Raw genomic sequence first — 21,742 nt, 5'->3', positions numbered from 1 at the left:
TCTGTCTTAGAACTTCTCACATGAAGCCACAAAGAGCTTCTGCTGGTGGCTGAACAAACGTAACAGCACCACAAATGAAAATGAAGTGCCCAGGGACATGCAAAGAGCTCTTGAGAAACACATCAAGCATGGTGCTTTGCTTTGAAGAGAGAGCCTTCTCCTGTCATAAATAAAAGGGTAAAGAAAACAGAGGAGAAAACAGACTGAGGTTACTCAACAGAGGGCAGGTTTTGTTCAGGTTTGTTTTTAACAAGCTTAATATAAATAATTTAATAGCCATAGTTAACATTGCCACAAAAGACTGAGCTGGCTAAGGGGTATTTGGAGGAAGCCAGAGACCGATAGGCACACACATATAAAAGACTAAGGCAGCACTGGCAAAATCAGAGGTTTAAAAGGAATGTGCGACGCTGCCCAGATCTTTCATATATCTTATTGTAATTAAGTGTTGACACTGTAGATGAAAGTCAAGTATGCAAAGTGACTTTTATGCCCACCTCTTCATTAGGCTCCCAGAAACCACAAAATCTGAGCAACTGAATCTCTAACATATTATAGCATGGAACCATGATGAGGTAGAAAAATACCAGGGTATCCATTTAAAAAATAACGACCCAAGATGCAAACTAAATGACATCTCCAAGACTGAAAAGGTAAATCATAGAAATGAAATTAGATTTTCAGTGCTTCGAGAATTATTATATCAAGATGAAGACAGACTAACAGACAGAGTAAGACTGACTGCTGGTTCATGGAGAAAATGGAAAAGTCATGGTAACATGAGAATAGAATACGTATGACCTTTGCCACCACTTTTGACCCAAGTATAACTTGTTCCTATCTTTATCTATTTATAATTTCCTCTAGGCATTGCAAAAAAAGGAGGACAGAGGGAATTCCTGAATAAGGAGATAATGTGTGCCATCCCTGCCTGCAGGCTTTCCCCATTTACAAGCAGGGAAATGATGAAAAGACTTGTGAAAAGACAGATTGGTCATAGCTGGCAAGACAGAAGGAAGGAGATGGTCATGTAATAAAAAGACTGAGTAGGACTGAAGTGCCTACAATTTGAAAGCAAAACCCATTAAAAATAAAATAAATAGAATATTTTGAATATCATAAAGAAAAGGCCCAAGAGAAGATGGAGCTAAGAAGGCCTGTTATAACCAAGGTCATTAATTCAGTAGCTGTTTTGACTGTACACATTACTGGCTGACACTGAAGAGGAAAAGCACAGTGACAGGTAGCAAGGTCAGAGATCACCAAATGTACAGAGACCAAAATTTGGACAACAGTGTTGGCAGTGCAAAGAGGGAAAGTTAGGTCTTGGAAGTATTATGCAGTAAGAAACAATACAAAATTTAGACAAGGTCAACAGAAATGCAAAGCCAAGAACACTAACTCAAGCAACAGGAACCAGAGGAGAGGCAGGGTGAAGAAGACCTGTAGCACGGATTTTGGCACACTAAAGTACATCAAAGCTGCACAAATAACTGCTTAGTGAAGCAACCATGCTGCAAAACTACCCTGCTGCCATTCGAATGGGGGAGCAGGGGAACTTCTGAGCTGAAGTCCCTGGCTCTTCACACTGTGGTGAGCCACAGCAGTACCTCTTCTTCTAGAGTCACAGTACTTTTTCCTTTGGCTACAGAGGACAAGGAAACAGAAAGACAGGATGACAAAGACTATCAGCACTCAAACAATGCAGGCTGTAGCCATGGCAAGTAACAGGCAAGATAGAAAACCAAAATTAAGTACAACTCAGGGCAGCAATTTGGCTGGCCAAGTGGCATAACTCAAGTTTGGGTGTGGAGAATGTTACTTAAGGGCAATAACCCAGCAAGTACCAAAGTTATCAGTAACTCAAGACAGGCTGATGATATCTAGAAATGCACAAGGACAGATAAAGCTCTGTTTCTGTTTTAATCAAGGAAGAAGATAGACAAACATGGAAGTAAGTCATCAAGATAGCTTTTTAAAGTCACATTTGGAAACAAGAACCAAAATGCTGACAAGCAGGATAGTTACAGTGCCCAATCCATAACTGGAAAATATCAATGGCATTCAAAGCACCACAAAACACCCTTACACATCCAGCTAACTTTGGAATAACTCTGCTTTAACTTTCCTTATCTGCCAGGTCAGTAACAAGACAATAATCGCAGCAGCACAGTGTCAGGAAGGAGGCGTAATGATCCTATGCTCCAAGCAAAAGATTTGATAACTCAAATGTGTTCTCCCTCTCCCCAAGCAGCACAAGAGTGCCCACACCATTTATAGCTCGCAGAACCACTACTGCCAGGGATTTCCTCCTGTCCCCACCTCCTAACTTACACTGATCCCTCCTTTTGCTACAGCGGTGGTATAACAGCAGACACTAAAGAGTAGCTAAAGAGTTAAGAGTAGCTAAAGGTTGATATTAAAAAGGGAATAAGCTATCAAACGTTTGTGTAAGAAAAGGAAGTAAAGCAACTACAAAGAACAAAAACTCTTTCTTGTATGCATACCTGCAATTACTGCCTCAAGCTGCTCAGCCCTTCTCTTTCTGTGCATTAGGCAGCCAGACTTTGCACAAGTCTTAAAAATAGTTGCACTGAAAGTAACAGGAGGCATAGCACATGCAGTAGAAGGCACACACTGCAGAAGGACTGAGCTTAGTTCTTAATGCAGCATCTAACATTCAGAGGGTTTTGTATCAACCCTCATTACAAAGGGCCAGTTCAGATGCAAGCCTGTATTGCTCCAGCAGCCAGGCAACTCAGACAAGTCAGATCAGAAATAGCTACCCTAGCAGATCTTTCCTAGGTTCATCTTAAACAGCTTGAGTCTCCAGTACTGAACACATACACATACACACACAAACCCCAACCAAGATATGCAGGCTCTTCTATTTTTACCTAACAGGCAAAAGCGTCACTGCCTTCTGACCAACAGGTTAAAAACAAACTGTAAAACTGAACATATATTTATAGTTCTTGCAGTTCAAACCCTTCAAACCAAAACCAACCCTAGCTGGAACCTGAGCAGTCACCACTGCTGGCCCACTGCACAAGTCAATGGACCACCTCACCTATGGGTTCTGGATCTCAGAAGACCCTGAGCATTTCACTCACCCCAGTGCCATTCATCTGCCCCTTCCCAGTTAGCAAGAGGCACGAGCTCACCTATCACTCGGTGATTGAAGTAATCCGGCAGCATTCGCTCACACACAGCAACCAGCAGCCAAAAGGCTTCTTCCTCTTTGGCATACAACAGCAACACGGAGGTCAAAATGTTCATAGACTTACAAGGGCAAAGAAGAAAATGGGATTTGTTAGTGACAGCAAATCCTACTGACAAAAGCTACATTGTGGCTAATTTTAAAGAGAGAAAAGTAGCCTAACATGATGTAAATTGAAATAAAGAACCAGCAAAGAAACCCTAAACAGCAAAACAGCAAGAGAAGGGTAACAGACAGCGAACACATAGTTGCAACCTACAGGCATAACAAGTTTTTCAAGCTTCTGTTTACTGCTGTTCTTAAGAGCAATAGGAAATAGTGGAAAAAAACACAGTATTGGATTTGCCCAGATAAAAAGCAGGCAACTGATAGTGTAGTATGTTTTGGGGCTGCTTTCCCATCCTTCCTGCATGACCAGTCTGATGTCAATCAGAATTCGGGGAGCTGCACAGATGGTAAAGTTATTATTTTAGCTAGCTGGCTGGGCAAAGTACTTTAGTAATTTGTCATCAGTTTGGGAAGAAAGGGGTAGAACTTCAGTTCATTAAACCTCTGCCCCAGTGCTCTATGTGAATCTCATCTACTTTGCACTGTCTCTAAGTCTTGTGCAAGAAAAACACTTCTGAACACAGAGAAGCATCAGAAACAACTTTTTTTCCCCTTCTTTAACTCTAAATGCAGTTTGCAAACTGCTGAGGGAATACTTAAGCCAAAGCCCTCAGTTAAGCACTTGTTTTCCAGAGTAAGTTATATTTAGTAGCTAAAATTATGGTTTTTTCCTAACTAGAAGGACATTATTTATCAAAACCAACATTAAAAATACTCCCAAGAGTACAATAAAACTGGGAGAGAGAGGAAAGAGCTAAAGAGGCAATGAGTATTATCCCACTGGGGGTTTTTCACCTGGCAGTATCCAATTTTGGGGTTCCTGTGCGCGTACGCCGTGAGCACCCTCCTTAGGGCAGCTATTCCCGTCTCGCTCTGGAAGGCAGGGTGCTCAGGCAGTGAGCGGTGGAGGTCACGCTCGATCTCCTCCGTCGCCATACAGCATTTGCCCATGGATGCCTCCACCAAATGTACATAGTAACCAGGATGTGAGGCGAGATCCGTCACAGCATCTGAAGGCAGCAGGAAGAGAGAAAGAGGAAAACACAAAGTAAATTAGGATGATGCTAAACTTGGTGCTGTGGGAATTACTGCGCAAAAGGATGTAAGCAAAATGATCTTCCCCAGGGTTTGTGAACCTAGTGAAATTTCCAGACCAGTGAAAGAAATTAAGTCCCAGCAGAAGACAAAATAAATATTAGCAAAGCTTGCATGACCCAACATCATTCAAAACACCTTAATACTGACACTGAGCAGGAAACTTCCCCAGCAGAGGATTACAGTTAGAAATGTACTCAGCACTGCTCACACCCTCTGGAGGAAAACCACCACTTTTTACAAGTGTTTGAACATGTCATATACTGGATTAAGGACTAAACTTGCGATCGTATTGTAGGATTCTGGTTCTGACAGATCTGTGTATGAAATGAGTTATTTTTTCCATCTCTATTCTCCCTGCCAACATTCAATAAGAAGCAGCAGCAGGACTGCTGATGCCCTTATTTTGCAATAATTTGATTTGCCTAGGGCTAAATCAATATTTATGCTACAATCTAATTGTTGCTTGAAGATGAACATTATCTTATACAAACATGATGTTAAATGACACAGATGAAGATGACGTTATTTCAATTCTCCTGCACATTATGTCATGTCATCTTGAGACAGAGATTTTACAAATCTATCCAGCTACTTCCTTGCATTTATTAGTTCAGTTCAGGTCATCTCACTCCTGTAAGCAGTATCATAAGCTCCATGAAAACAACATTTAATTGCCCTTGGGAGATTTCCTGCCGAAAGGTTTTGCCATGTTCAGAATCAGATGATGGCTACAGCCAACATTTCTGAGCTTGCCCACCTGAGAAGAGCAGCCAGAGTTTGCCTCTTAAGGATTCAGGGATCCCCATGGCAACAAGTTTTCTGATCTTCTCTGTGCGGAACATGCACACGGTTCTGCCATATTCTACAAAATGGTCATCCCACAGGTTCTCCTTGATTTGCTCCCTAGACTGGGAACAAGAAGATGTGTTTTAAAAGAACAAATCACGTGCATGTGAGAACTGGTAAACAGAAATATTTTGCATATTAGAAATTCCACGAGGTATTTCCAATACCAATGGAAATGGGAAGTCTACTCTAAGGACTACAACTTTCCCCATTTCGCATATTCAATTCACCACACAGGGAGAAAAAAATATAAATATTCATGAGAAAGAAATGAAGAGGAAAAAACTCCAAGCAAATGGAAAAGCTGTTATCCCATAACCAATTTCTCCAGCCAATACAGAGTTCATTTTACTGAACATGATTATCTGTTTGAATGTCACCCCAGATTTAAATAAACAAACAAAAAAACCCAGACCACCAACTGCTACCACTTCCCCAAAATGTTACATACCTTTCCAAAATCCAGGCCCACTATTCCTGACTGATGGAAGTCTGATCTTAGTGCTTCTGCATTGAGCAAATAACTGCTGTCCTTTCCACATTCACTTCTCTCCTTGCTTTGTGAAGCCTCTGTTCCCAGACACACAGGTTCACTGTCCCCAAGCATGCATGTGGACCCAAAGGCAGAACTGTTCTGCAATGCAAAATCAAAGCAGTAATGACTGAGAAGAGGCTAAGAACTATGTCCCCAGCTATCTTTAAGACACAGCTGGGTTAGTTTTTGCCTTTTACATAAAAACCTTCTCACTTTACTCAAGACCTTATACAAATCCTCATTCATTTGTATGGCAGGAAAAAGGCTGTTCCTTAAAAAAAGAAGTTATTAGTCTAAGAGTCCTTGATGATAAGCTACCAAACAATCTACTTCAGCTAAGAACTAGAAAACAGAATCATAGAACTATTTAGATCAGGGGACACCATCTTTTTCAATCCCCTGCTCAAAGCAGGATCCCTCAGACCAGGTTGCTAGGAGCTGTGTCCACTCATGTTGAGTAGCTCCAAGGAAGGTGCATCCACAGTTCCTCTGGGCAGCCTGGTCCAGCTCTGCCCACTCTTGAGGTGAAAGCTTTCTCTTTTCATCTATTTGGACTTCCCCTTGCTACATTTTGGGACTGCTGCTGCCCATCTTTCAGCTGGCACCTCCAAGAAGTCTCTGGCTCCATCTTCTCTGTAACTCCCCATTAGCTAGTAGAAGACAGACTGAACAAGACCTGCTCCATCAACCTCTCCTCAGAAAACACGTGCTCCAGCCCTGACCATCTTTTAGCCCTCCACTAGACTTGATCCAATTTGTCAATGCTTTTCTTGTGTGGAGAGGCAGAGTCAAAACTGAACTCAGTACTTCTGATCAGCCTCAGAAGTGCTGAATGGAAGGGAACAGTAATATCCCTTGACCTGCTGCTTACAGTCCTGCTAGTTCAACCCCAAATGCTCTTGGCCCTCTATGATATGAGCACACTGCTCACTTATAAAAGCTCAGCCTCCTGTTGTCCACCAGGACCCTCCAATCTTTTCCACATGGCTCTTCTCTATCCTTCAGCCCCTCCTTTTGTATGGGGTTAGTCTGCCAGGCATCACATTTGCTTTTGTTGAACTTCACAAGGTCTCTGTCAACCTATTCCTCCAGACTGTTGAGGTGTCCATCACCCTGCTCCCTACCATATCCCTGCTCACTGCAGGGTGGGTGGACTAGATAACCTGTAAAGGTCCCTTCCAACCCAAACCATTCTGCAATGCTATATTCATTGCTTCCCTCAACATGCCAATCACAACCCATGCTCTGGGTGCATTCCATCCCATCAGGCAGGTCTTTAAAGAAGGCATCACACAAGTACTGGCTCAAGATCAACCCCCAGACAGGACAAGAGACCAATGGATAAACAGATTGAATTCATATCCCTAAAAAAAATTCAGAAGTTCGGTACCTGGTTCTTGTTGTGCAAGTTGTTACAGTGTACTGGGTTGCTGGAGTTCACTTCTTTTAGCCTCTGGAGCAGATTCTCCACCAAAGTATCCCGGTCCTTCAGTTCAATGAACTGAAAGGCCGTCTTGCTCCTTATGCTAACAATGATGGGATTAGGGAGAAGGCTTGTGTCCTCCATCTTCTCTATACTGATTACCTTTTCCAGAAACATTGCAGAAAACATGTTATGTACCACTTCCACTTACACATCTTCAAATATTCTACATGTATTAAAATGTACAAACACATACGCACGCACGTTTTAAACATCGTTATTAGAATCATACAATGGTTAAGGTTGGAAGGGATCTTAAAGATCATCTGGTTCCAACCCCCTGCCATGAGCAGGGACACCTTCCAATAGACCAGATTGCTCAAAGCCCTGTTCAACCTGGCCTTGAACACTGCCAGGGATGGGGCAGCCACAGCTTCTCTGGGCAATCTGTTCCAGTGTGTCATCACCCTCATAGTAAAGAATTTCCTAATGTCTAATGTCTAAATCCTAATGTCTAATCTAACTCTAATCCCTAATGTCCAATCTAACTCTACCCTCTGTCAGTTTAAAGCCATTCCCCCTTGTCCTGTCACTACATGCCTTTAGAAAATGTCCCTCTCCAGATTTCTTTTAGGCCCGTTTTAGGTATTGAAAGACTGTTAGTAAGGCCTCCAGGTTTCCTTGATCAGACACATCCTACCACCTGAAGCTCGTGGTCTCTTTAGAAGCTCAATGCAGACACCAAAAGAGTATTCCTGCTTTTTTTTTTTATTTTAATTTTTTTTAATGATTTTGTGACCCACTCCTGCAGAATGGGCTGAGGGGAAAGATAAGAAAAGGGGAGTATGATTAAAACAAGATCTGAGAAAGCATCAACTTGCTCACATGCTGAGGGATGGAGGAGGAAATCTCACACTTTTGACGATGGGGGAAAACAGTTGTTTTGTTGTTTCTGATTAAGTGTGTAACACTGTTCTCTTACTGTTTTCTGTTTCTGTAACAGCGGAAGGTAAGTTGCTACAGTTAGAATATCATTTGGATGTTACTCTGGTATTAGTTGAGGATGAAACGAAAGCTTTAATTAGGAATTCATAACAGCCTTGTATCCATAGTAGATCAGGCAGGTGGTTTGCTGACAGCTTCCTTCTCCTCTTCTACTCCCACCACCTTTCCATGTGCTCTCCCTCCATTTAAATAAGTCTCTGATTTCATGTAAATTTGGCAGCGGTTCATTGCATTCAGAACATCTCCTTTTTCTCTCTGCCCTACAGTCTGCAAAGTATCCACAGGTTTCCTAGAGTGTGCCTATGAAGGGAGAGCTTCAACACTTCAAAGTGTTGATCTCAGACAAGGATGCTTTTATAACGCCAGGATGGGCCCAAGCTGAAGTCTCCATCACATTAAGCTGGATGTGTTTGTGGAGCTGGGAGGGTCCAAGTCTTGGACTGAGCACACTATGCTTTTGCAGTGCTGTCTTGCTGCATTAACTGTCTGTACTTCGCTTTGTAGATCATGTTGAACCACCCATATATTTAGGAACTCATGGCCAAATGAATCCCAGAACAAGCTGTACAACAACCCCATAGACATGATACACACAAGCATCCTACTCTTTTCCATCAATCAATAGTGTGCAGGTAAGTCAGGTGACAGTGGATGCTTGCAGCAGAAAAAGGCAGATAAAGATCTGAAATGAAACAACTCTACCTCTCTAAGTGGGATGATAACATTGCAGCAGCCATTTTCTTTGCTGGCAAAACAGATATAACTGTCTGAAGTATACATCCTTCCTGCTGTGTGACAGCGACTAAACGGCGTCCAGAGAGAACAGTCTACAACTTCATGCAGCTTCTCCTTCCTGGGTAATCTGAAGAAGGCCCGAAAGAATTCATTCTGGGCTCTGGCTTCAAGATCCCTTAAGAGAAAACAGTGAGAGGGAATCACAAGACCCAAAAGCCAGGACATCCAGCTCAAGCTTTGCTTTTCTTGTTAGCCTCAACAAGAGCGAGGGACACAGAATAAAAGCACCATCGCATCAACCTTCATTGCCTATGTGAACAGGATGATAAAAGCAAAAAAGAATCGTTATCAATACTTGCTTGTTTAACATTAAGGTCAAAAGCAACTACTGTGGTGACTAGGAAAGGAAAGGACACTGATTTAAATTAGCTAGTTTGTTGGAGTCTTTTTAATTATTATTTAACTGTGCATTTTCTATGGCTGCTGTATGAATTTCCAGACTCAGAATTACAGATTTCAATGCCCAGGAGATAACAAAATTTCTCGTCTGATGAATGTACATTGAGCAACAGAGATGAGTTTTATGTTCCTTGTTTCCCTTCCCAAGAGCATTACTAACAGCACCCCAGGGATTTGCAGCTGCATCTGAAAGTAATGCATTTGCTCCGTGAGTAATTCCAATGCCATCAGTAATAAAACAGTTAATGATGGTGGTATTTATAATCACCAAATCCTTGACTTGCAGAGGTATCACCCTCTTAGAGCCCTCAGAACAGCTGCAAAATGCAGAACGTTTTCAGGTCACTTAAAAGACTCAGCTGGGAATAACAGCACCAGTTACTCTCCATTTGGACTTGGCTTCCTTCCAGTCACCCATCCACATTTACATGGAGAGAAAAAGTTTAAATAAATTAGCCTTTCATTACTGAGCTATGCTTCTACAGACTTGGCTTTGGGGATTTTTTTTCTCTTCCTTTCTTAATGGAGAAGTCTGCAGTAATTTAAAGATCTGTGCAATTACATTATAAACAGACCACAGCTATTAGCTCACAAACAGCAGCTACAGAATCATTAGGGCTTAAATTCTATCATTTTCTTTACTGCAAGTAAATTTTTCCAAACATGATTCACCTTGGGGGAATTAAACAAAAAAGCAAAAAACAAAAAGCTTGACTTTGTTCCATTGAAAGAATTTTAAGCGTGGGCTGAAGTACAACAGGGAGTGGTACCTTGATGTTGTAAATCCCCTCTCTGCTCCTTCCCAAACCCTCCTCTTCTGCTGATGCTTCCCCCTTATCCCAGCCCTGCTGTTTAAAAGTAAGGTGAGAGAGATGAAGCCTCTGCTTCAGTAAGTAAATGAATTGTTTGGTTTGGGGTTTTTCTTATTTCAGTTTAATCCATAGAGAAATGTAAAGCCATGTGAAGCAGGAAGGAAGACATTCCAGAACAAACCGAGACCTGTGAAGAAGGGAGGATCTGTATCTGAGACCAACAGAAAAGACAGAACGCACTCAACCAGCGTTTGGCTGCTGTTTCCTTCTCAAGCATTATCTTCCTTAAAAACATTATCCAAGCAAAACAGACAAACAGTCTCCTGTTTTTCACACAGAACAAAGAAAAACCCTCTTTGTGAAGGAAGACAAAAAGGTTGCTCCCGAGTTAAAATTCCACAACGAGAGCAACTCTGATAAGTGCCCGCAGCGATCTGCTATTGTGACAAAGCTGGATCAGGATATGCCTCCTAGTTAACTCACCACTAAAATATTTTCCATTTCAGCACAGCACAGATGAACACTGCTGATAGCATCTGCAGTTAGGTCCGGGTAGAGCTGTGTTCTGCTGCTATTGTGCTAAGGTAAGACCCTCCCTGCACCTTTTGGTTGCAAAAACTTCTATACCTTTATGTGAAAAGAGGCATTATATGGAAGAGTGGGACCTCTGTGGAGGCAGTGACTGTCTGTTATTTAGGAGGTGACTGTTTCTAATGCTCCAAAATCTGCAGTTTCTGCGTGTTCAGGATCTTGCTGCATCTCCTGGGGCTGCAGGCTCCAGGTGCAGGGCCTTTCAGACAAGAAGCCACAGGTTTTTAAGCTGAAGAATAACATTTCCCATATATGAAACTAAGTAAATTCACCACGCACTGCACTGAACCTCCATGCCTTGTACTGGGGGAAGGCTGCCAGTCCTAACACCCCTGGAACTGCCTGTCCCCTGCTGATTCATGACACAGGTTCATATAGGGCCAACGCAGAGAGCACACCACAGCCAGGGCTGCACAAAAACAAGTGCTGAAACAGGGGCCAGCTGGTGCAAGAGATCCCAGAAAGAAAATATGGTAGCATGGGGATGGAATGCTGTCAGCATCTTCCACTGTGGGCTCAAACAAGATATTTTACTGGAAAGTGGCACACCATGAAAACACTTCCTGTTAGGCTGGTGAATTCTAGGGCTTAAAGCAATTGCTTCCCTTCCTAAATACAGTCAAATAAAACTAGAGCTTGGTAAAACAAAAAAACAAACAACAACCTATAACTCAAAAAACCCACAAATGAAATTAGCTCCTAAAACAAGACAGGCAATTGTTTAAACATGATACAGCAAAGATGCAGTGACTGGCCCACATCACCAAGTCCCACAGCTTTCATTTTGAGTTTCACAATGCCTCCAGCACCAAACAGAAATGCAACCTTCCTACCTGTGCTCAATCTCTTTGAAATTTGCTCTCCTAACATATCCATTTCCATGTTGGTTTGGTTTTTAAGTAACACATGCACCATGAGAAGCAAGAAGATGTAATTGCCTTGTTCCCTGCTTTTCAGAAAACTCAGCAATTCTTTTCAAGCACAGCTCCTGACTTGCATGTTACAGGATCCTGGACTGCCTCCAACTTGAGCACTTCAAAGTGAATGGCAAGTCTGAACTGTGATAACTCCCTGTGCGTGACCCCCACATTGCCTTCCAAGAGTTTTAAATTAAAGGAAATAACACACAAGGCTAACAAAATGCCTGAAAGTATCAGCACACTTAAAATGATGTCCTCATTGTCAAACGTTTTTCTCTGCTTTAGGTCTAACAGAAGTCAAGCTGGCAAGATTTTAGCTCTGCTGAGTCACTTGCTGCCTATCTAAAATCTTACCAGAATGGCTGACCTCTTGCTTTTAGAAACCAATTACTAGACTCTTCTTGCTATCCAAACTCAGAAAGTTACAGATTTTGGAAATAACACATCCAATTATATATGTCTTGTTTATTGGCAGAGCTGCCAAATTCGTGTGGCAAGAAAGGCTCCTTGTAAGCAAGCCAGAAGTTAGCTGGGAAGAGCCAACACGGCCTTGTCAAGAGACATGTAAACTGAATATCATTCCCTTATGTCACAGGAATGCTTGACTTCTAGATGGAGGAGATGCAATGGATGTTTTAGCCAAAATTTTCAAAAGTCTTTCTTATTTCCTAATGTAACTAGTAAAACTAGATTAAAGTGAAAACTGTTGTACCAAGACAGTTGAAAAAGAGTACCCCAAAAAGCAGCCCTCAAAAGCTGCTCACTAAATTGGAAGGCTGTATCAAGAGGACTTCCTTAGGGAGTCTAGCTTCTGTTCAACATCTTCATCAGCAATCTGCACAATGGATCAAGAGATTGTTGTTATTAAACTTGCACACATCATGAGACTTGTAGAGGCTAATGAGCAGAAGAACAGGGTCAGATTCAGATTTATATTCATAAACTTTAGCGATGGTGTGCAAACACAGCATTACATATGTTTTCATCTGTACACCATAAGCTGCATAAATGCAGCACAGATATTATCTCCACCAGCAGCCATTCAGCAAAAAGAAAAAACCTAGAGGTTACACACAGGATCGCAAGTCAAACATGAGCCAACAGCCTTCTGCTCATAGGAGGAGAGGAACACTGCACTGGGCTGTAAAAATGCATGGCCACCAAGATGCAGAACAGCAGTCCTGGAGATCATAGAATCATAGAATACCAGGTTGGAAGGGACATCAAGGATCATCTGGTTCAATCTTTCTTGGCAAAGCATGACTTAGACTAGATATCCAGCCAAACCTTAAAAAGCATCCAGTGTTGCTCCAAAGATGGTCATGCTGCTCCTGCCTGGGTCAGCACTGGAAACGCATCTGGAACATTCCTGTATCCCACCACCCGATGAATAAGTGCTGAATGTCCAGAGAAGAGCAAGCAGAAGAGCTAAAATCAGAACTGATAAAGAAAAACCTGGCTTAACTAGGGCAGTGCAGTTTAAACAAGAAAAGATAAAGGAGATGCATACCAACCTCCAAGTATACAAATGGCTGTTCTAAAGAAGCTGAACTCTTTAATAGTACTGGATAGGACAAGAAGTTATCAGACTCAAAAAGAAGCACAAAAGATTCAAGTTAGACTTCAGAAAGACTTTTCAGTGTCAACTGAAGTGAAGTATTGGCATGGATCCTGATATTTCCATTACTGGAAATCCTTAAAAACAGGTTAGGCAATCATCTGTCACGAGAGATACAATCCAAACCCTGCCCTGGAGGTTTTTAAAAGACATTTAGATGTGTTGCTTAGGGACATGGTTTATTGATGGACTTGGCAGTGCTGGGTTAACAGTTGGACTCCATGACCTTAAAGGTCGTTTCCAACCTTAAAGGTCTTTTCCAATGATTTTGTTGGGCAGATGGAATGAAAGCAAGTTCTTTCTAGTTACATCCTCCTTGTTGCTCAAGGTTTACAGCATTCTCGGATCCCTTCTCTGAAGGAATTAAAGTGACTGAAGTGACATGTATGACTCAAGATACTTCAGTTTCTTTTCAGCTTAGATCAATGTTAAAACCCTTCTTTGTCTTCATATGGAACAAAACCATCATCTTTGGCAATTCAGTTAGACATGAAGAAAAGAAACCAAAGGGGTTAGAACCTGGAGAAAAGTATCATACTTTTGAAACCTTTCTGACACCAGTAGTAAAGCTTTTAAATTTTGGTTGCTGCTTGGGCCAATTTCCTCACTGCATTTGAGGAATGTAACGGGTATTCCTGCATCCTGAAAGAGATAGAAATAAGAAGCACAGGAAAGCAACAGCAGAGATTTTAGTGACCTTCCTATTAAAAAAAGACAATACAGTTACCATATGTTTCCAGTAAAATTGGATGGCACACAAATATACCTGCAAGAAGCAAACACTTCAGCTTTATTTTCCTTTTTATGGCAATTAACTCAATTGTCATTAATCCCTTTGTAATCCATTGTTCCAAGCCTTATCCTCTCATTAAGCTGCATGAAAACTTGTTTGACTCTGGCCACCATACAATTTGTGTCAGAGACTGTTGGCCTAATTGCACTTCCAGTGGTGAGCAGGATGACCCCAAGAACCTCAGGAACTGTAGAAAAGGTTTCTGGTTTTCAGGATGTAGAGTATGCAGATCAGAACAATATTAAAAGTGCATGTTTCAAAAATAAATATACAAAGACAAGCCTCTTGCAGAAGAAACCCTAACAAACAAAAGCAATCTACAGCAGCTTCAGTAATTTGATACAGCTGGAATGGTTCTAATGATGTGCGGATTACTGCTTTCATTCTGATAGACTACTATTTGCTTCCAAATCATGCACAAGAACTAAAAAAGACAATTATTAGGAGGAAAATGTCAAGAGGAAAATAGTTGTTCTTGTAGTACTAAAATGGCTTCAGAAAAAAAAAGTGGCAACAAAAACTTCACACACAGAGAAGTTCAACACCCCCAAAACATGTCAGCATCAAAAACCAGTTTATCCACTATTCAAACTACAGTCTTGCTTAATCGCTTTACATCAAAGTGGTTGGTGAAGTGTTACAAAGGGCACCAGGAACAGCAACTTATCCAACCACCACCTAATTCATGCAGAGGAAATGGGATTTTGGCATCTTCCATGTTTCCATGTTTTCCCTTCTGCTATCTCAAGTTGCAGCACATCAGCACAGGTTAGAGAGTATCTTGCCCAGGAACTATCCAGTAAATATATTTTTATACTTCCTTTTCCTCTGCTCCCTCCTGACTTCTTCGAGTTGGACGGAAGGTGAGGAGAAAACCTGTTTGAATAGACGTGTGGGATGGTTTCTGCTGCTTGTTTGCCATTACTCATACACCTTTTAAAAAATGCCACAAAGTACTTAAAGGTTGAGTCCCTGAAAAACTCCCCATTATAGCATATTACTAAGCTCGCACTTTTCCTTGCAACTGTAATTTTAGTTTATTTTCATTACTTAAAGTACATATCCTGCGTTTCTTGGGCCAAAAGCAACATCCAGTGACATGTACATTGTAAAAAAACCAGTAGCTCCTGTGTTTAAAGGAACTCTGGCTACGAAAAAAACAAAAACCCTGCAAAGATGCTTATAGGTGCTCACCACTATATCACCTCAAATGAATTCTTTGACAACATCATGGAAGAAATCCCAGTGTTGGTGATTTTCCTTATCATGTGTACATATGAAATTGCAAAGAAAGCGCATTTTAGTCTTTTAAACTCCATTACGAAACCTTGCAGAAATGTTTCGACAAGATGTACATCCAACACCACTGCAAAAATGCCCCTTGGAAACAATAGAATGGCTGCTGAACATGTGTCTGGATTTCAGGGAAACCACACACTCCATATGTTTTAGCCAGGAAGCAACACCTGGGTGATTCCCTTCATGCCTCTGGCAGTGGGGGATGAAGGAAGAGCATGCAAGGGTATGATTCAGGAGGGGATAAGAGCTCCATTCACACCCTGTTCAGAAAAGAAGTATTTTAACCCAGCACCTCAACCCTGATGCCCCAGGCAAATTCCAGTTTGGACTACTGCATCCTGCCCACCTAAAATTCCTCTGGGCAGTTCCTTTCCCCTTTCCCACAACAGTGAATTGTGTGTTGTGCTACTAGCAGACAAATAGTTATCAATCTTCTCCCTGAAAGCCCAGTGCATTTCTGTAGTGGGAGAGGAATGCAGAGATGCATTTCGGAGATGCAAATGGTAGAGCTGACAATCACATATTAATCTGTTGCAACTGCCTGCAGGGTTTTTAAGTCCAAAAACTGCCTGCTAAGTCAGATACAGCAATCATGCTACTGGGAAATTCCACGTTTCAGATACAACCAAAAGCAGTAATTCTGCAGGATTGATGGCACTAGGAAAGCCTACATATTGCCAAAATGATAAACAAAATAATGTTGCTCTCCACAGAAGATGGAAAATATCCCTTGCTGCAATCTACCCTCCTATGGAGAACAGTACTTCTAACCAAACAAACAAAAAACCACAGTGATGTTTAAGGGAAGACTATAAAACCGCACACAAGTTCAAATGCACCTACTGGATACACCAGAATACATTATAAAATCTCTTTTGTACCCAGTGAAGTAAAGCTTTGAAATGTTACCCAGCTAACATAGCAAACCACAGAGCCCACCAATGAACCTCTGCTCACCCAACAATTTAGCTCTTTACCTCTTGGTGATCTGAGTAGGATCCTGTAGGCCTGGATCCAGTTCAAAGATCTCATTATCCAGCAGCCTTCGGAGTGTCACATCTGCCAGTTGCTCCATGATCCTGAAAGCCTCAGTGATATTGAGGAACGTGGAGAAGTCGCGCTCTTTATTTGGGGTGGTGACACGGACCGTGTCTGTCATGAAGACGTTGGAGGTTCTTTCCAACTTCTGGACCTCAACCCAAGGAATGATCAGTTTCACTGACATCAGAGAAAAAAGGCAAAAGTGGGTTGGAAACTCTGCTTACTTTTTTCAGACTTGGGAAATAGGCAAATTAGGAATGAAATGCAAACATTTCGGAAGAGACCCATTTTTGCAGAATAAGTCCAAGCAAAAGCTGAAATGCCTGTTACTGCTCTACCTCCATTCTCTCCCACTCCAAGAGACTGCCTTTCTCAGAATCTCTCCCTCAAAATTTAACTTCTTTTCATACAAAGTGCTGGTCTGGGGAGTTCTGCCTTTGCAGAATACCTGCCACACGCTGTGCTCTACCTCCTTTACAAGTCACTTCTGCAGCCTGCTTCATTACTACCAGAAGAAACAGTTTGTTTGAAGAGCACGAAGGTAACAGGGAAAGGCTCTGTAATCTAGAAATAAAACTGTAGGCAGGTGGAAAACCAACTACAGGCATGGTACTTTAACTTTTATTTTAAAATAAAGCTAACAACTTCCATACACAAGGAAGCTTTTACACATGGACATTTTTATAGAGTTTAGTTAGTGCTACAAACAGGGTGTTCAAAAACAAAGAGTCTAGGTTTGGGGATCTTCCCATTTTGGTTACTTTTTACTGAAAAGGTGCACAGCCAAATTTGTCCTAAACATTAACTGCAGCTGGACTTGCTCATAGCAAAGAAAAAGCGTAGGACACTGTTCTCTGTACTTAAATATTGCCGAGGCATATAAACACAAACAGTAAAAAGAATCAGCTTATTCTAGATAACCACTGCAGGATGTTACTTGCCTCTCCCATATGAATCTCTGGGTTGAAATTAGGCTGAAAGGACTTTAAAATAGATTAAATTTCTTTTTAACAACTGTTGGAAGCTTCCCAGGATTCTCTGTGCCAATAATATCAAGAATACACCCCCTAACATCCCTAGCAGGTCTCCTGATGCCAATAAAACAATAAAAAAGGCTGTAATAACAAACATTGTCATATATATATGATACTTATCCACAATCATTAATTACCTGCGGAGCTACCCTCAGCAAGGTTTCTGTCCTACATGAACCACAGCTGTCAAGATTATTTGCAGATTACATTTTTTCTTCCTTAAATAAAGCACAGCTGTGTCAACATGCACAAACTGTTGCGAATGGTCATAAAATCATCTGTACCAGAACAGCCAAGGGAAGAAAGATTGAATAGCACCATAGCAATAGCACTATTGTTCAAGCAGGTCAGCATCACATAGGCTCTACAGTGTTGGTTACAGAAACAGCACAGCGGATTGTAAGGGGCCCAAACAACTGATGAAAGGTACAGAGTCTTCAAAGTCTTAGAAAAACACAAGTTTAATTAATAAATATTAAGAAACCTTGGCATGCCCTTTCAAGAAACCCGGTGTTCTCAGCCTCTGAAATCCTGCAAATACTTCATGGCTGAGATAAAAGGGGACTTGTCCGGGAAAAATTGTTCCATGGAGTTTATGCTCACATAAGCCAGAAGTTAATTTTATGAGAAGCTGAAAACAGGTTCCAATACTGCATTCCAGATCATCTCAACATAAAATAAAACAAGGGGAAGAAGACAAACTTGCCAGAAGCATAAGACTTAATGCTCTGCCTATAAACAGACTGCAGTCTAAAATCTGGGGGGGATTTTTAGAGTTAAAACACATTTAAGAAATATTTTTATTGCAACCCATATATTGGTTTTTCTTTCATATGATGTATTGAAGAATGCAATAAATGCAATCTCTTGGAAAGATTTTCAAGAGCAGATTTAACCAGATTTAATTTCTGTTTGCTACCTGACAAAAAAAGAGACAATGAATCACTTGTTCTACATATAATCAGCATCAGCTTCTCAAATAGTAACAACCAGAACCATGGTAAATCTGGATTACTCGATGTAATATAAGTATTTTATAAATGTGACAAAATACTATCTTTGAAACAGCAGCAATTTTCCTTATCAGAATCAAAGAAATGGAAAGCATGTCAGCACATAATGCTTCCCACTGAGCTATGGAAACTTGTTTAACATAACCAAAAAAACCATCAGGTTCTTATTTCAGATTTCCATGCAAATGCACGGGAACACAAAGGCAATGCAACTGGCTGCCATAGAGAATGAGTGGTGCGTTTTCCACAGTCAAAATGAAATTTGCAAACATGTCGTTGTTTGTGGGGGTTTTGTATTTTCATAATGAATTATTATTAAGAAGAAATGAGAAGTGATTTCTTTTTAAATAATACAGCTTGATGTTGTACTTGCAGTATCATTTAACAACCTGTGGCATTGCATAAACAGTATTTTTGGAGAAATATAAAGGGTTCCTCTCTCTCCCTCCTCCTTCTCCCATTATCTATCATTATTAAGCATTGGTTCTGCTTTGTGTGCTTTGGCCGACTGGATATATCAGATCTAATTGGAGAAAGTTTGCAAGAAGAAATTATTGAGAAAGGATATTATTTAATACTAGCCAGCAAAAAAGGAGATTAAACAAGAACTCTGATGTCTTGTATGTTTCAAGAGATTCCATTCCAGTCTTCCCAGCAAAACTCAGCTTCTTTTTTTATAACAAATAACAAACATTTTAAATCTAACTCTGCCACCTTTTGCAAACACAACAAAATAATTGGTCTGAAATAATACCAGGGCAAAAAAGGACCTCTAGCTCTAAGCATGTCTTTGTATGTTTTAAGTCTTCGAAGCTGCCAATTACTATCTTTCTTATCTTTATATTAATGTACTTTATTTTTGAACCTACAATTTTATTTGACTAGCCATCCCAATATTAAATCGAGACAGTAAATGGTAAAGCTCTTGCTGTATTTATAGCAGTACAGGCTTATATTACTGTTCTTGCTGAAGTTCTGGCAGGATAAACAGGGCTTAAAACGTGCAGTTCATGCACAGTCTTACTAAACAAAAAAAAGCTATAGAATTTAAATGGCTACATTCATTTTTATCATCTAATATCTATTCAGACAAGCATTTCATCAAGCCTTCCTCTGTAGAAGAACACCTTGATGAAAGCCTTACAGCTCGCTGAACAGTCTGAAGGTCTAAAAACCCCAGGACACACTCCCTGTGACCTTCCTGCACTGCTGTTCAGAAGCACAAAGGAATCCCTAAATTGCTGTTGCTTTCCCTTAAAAACTCTGCATTTTCACCTGGCTTTCCAGGACACAGCCTTGTTATGTTTCCTGGGCTATTTTCAGGCAGGCAGCTGGCCCTAGCAGCCCTTCCCATGCTGCTGGGCATCAACAGCTTTGCTTCCTTGCCTATGAGGGGGACCCATCCTCACTCACCATTTCTGGCACTAAAAGTCTCTATTTCAGAATCTGTAGAGATCTGTTATGTTTTAAGGCTGCTTCACCATGGCAAGGAAAAGAAGCAGATAGCAGCTGTATCTGCATGCCTCATTTTTATTACTGGATTCATACTAAAACATAAAGGCTGAAGTGAATACTAAATTACACAGGATCTTTCAGCTGAACAACAAAAAACCCCTCAGAAACTAAACTTCAGAGGTGAAATAGGCTTTTCATAAAAATCCTAGCTACTTTTAGCTTGAAATATAGTTATATTTATACCTCTCCCTATCACTAAATTTCTTACACATTTACACTTACATTCTTTGCCCAGGAAGAAGGAATAAAAGCAGAGGTGATTGATGCTCAAATAAAGCCAGCCTTGCCGAGGAACTTTTCCTTTCCAACAGCAACAGGAATAATAGGTGATCAATTTCTCTGCTTCAGGGAAATTAAATCTGGATTCAAATTTCACCAGGGCTTCCCGGAACTTCTCAGGGTCTTCCTCCTGCTCGGCCAGCTTGCTGCTGGTTTCCTCTGCAATCAGCGCCTGAGTCCATAACGAGATAATGTATCAGGACAAAGCTATGGCATTCACACTCCAGCAAGCTGCTACAAGCTCACCTATTCAAATTTTGGTAACACAACTCTGTCTTACAAGGAAACTCAAGTTGATTTGCAGTTGTCACAAATGGAGAAATTTCTCAGGTGTTTGCATCTCTCATACTGAATTCATTCATTCTGAATGCTTCCAAATCGTGCTTTCTAGGGCCCTTTTTTTTTGCTATAACTTTTTCAATGCCTTGCAGAAACATCTATTTACAATTTCACTGTGGCTTATGAATGCTGTCATTTGGTGTATACAGAACAAAGGTACTGTAACAACTGTGTGCATTGACCAGTACTATTTTCCTATGAAGAAGCAATGCAGTGACATCTGTCAGCAACTTGTAACATGCTTGGAACCATAAAAAACATGGTCTCAAGAATATTTACATAAATATAATTAAGTGATCAGAATGTGAACAGTGCTATTACAGCAAGGGAGTTAAGTATCATTCAGACTCAACTGCATGTTACAGCACCTGGTATAATTTGCAATTACCAAGCAGTCCTACTATACCAAAAGTCCACAGCAGAAGCAGGGGGTCCAAAACCTGGATTTAACAATAACTAATGAAACCTGAAGAATTTTAAGTATGTGCTGTGCTGGGTAACAGCCACAGCATTACCAAGAGAGATTAATTGTATTTGAGCCTTTCAGTGCCCTTAGACAAAGCTCAGGATAAACACTAAGATTTGCACAGTGATGTTTTGCCTCTTTGTCCCCTTATTCCCCAACTTCAGAGCCCCCTGAGATCACAGCAGCAAGGTTGAATTTCACCAAAACCATTATTATTCCTACAGATTTCCCAGACCAATACAAATGGATACTGGGGAAGAGCACCTCATTAAAACTCTTAGTAAGGAAAAGCTTGCAGCAGGACCTAAGTACAGTGGTCACCAGCAAACCTGGACCCCGGACAGCCATCACTGAGCTCCTCTTGGAGCTCCTCAGGACACCAGGCTTTCTGAGTTTTACTGCACGTGCCATTGTTATTTTAAATGTGGTCATCAGTCACCAAATTCCTTTACTTTTAAAATTCTTTAAGCATCCAAAAGGATGCTCATTTCTGCAAGCCTGTGTCAAGCCATAACCCTCACTGCAGTGCCCTGCCATGACTCCCATATCTCACAAAGCCACCATCAGTTTCTATGCCAGATGTATATGATGCA

At 41.0% G+C, this 21,742-nt stretch overlaps 1 protein-coding gene across 1 annotated transcript in view; it reads right to left on the bottom strand.

Annotated features, from left to right (window-relative positions):
• Positions 1-21,742, bottom strand: part of LOC117438448 (TBC1 domain family member 8-like) — a 48,935-nt gene that overhangs the window by 8,737 nt on the left and 18,456 nt on the right. The window contains 8 exon segments of the mRNA XM_034073963.1: positions 3,165-3,282; positions 4,124-4,338; positions 5,184-5,334; positions 5,724-5,906; positions 7,198-7,392; positions 8,938-9,145; positions 16,440-16,680; positions 20,288-20,516. Coding sequence (XP_033929854.1) covers positions 3,165-3,282; positions 4,124-4,338; positions 5,184-5,334; positions 5,724-5,906; positions 7,198-7,392; positions 8,938-9,145; positions 16,440-16,680; positions 20,288-20,516 — 1,540 coding nt within the window.

This window comes from Melopsittacus undulatus, unplaced genomic scaffold, assembly GCF_012275295.1.
Source record: "Melopsittacus undulatus isolate bMelUnd1 unplaced genomic scaffold, bMelUnd1.mat.Z mat_scaffold_330_arrow_ctg1, whole genome shotgun sequence".
NCBI classification, from domain to species: domain Eukaryota; kingdom Metazoa; phylum Chordata; class Aves; order Psittaciformes; family Psittaculidae; genus Melopsittacus; species Melopsittacus undulatus.
Note: the sequence above shows the minus strand (reverse complement) of the source record. Positions and strands in the feature narration are given on the sequence as shown.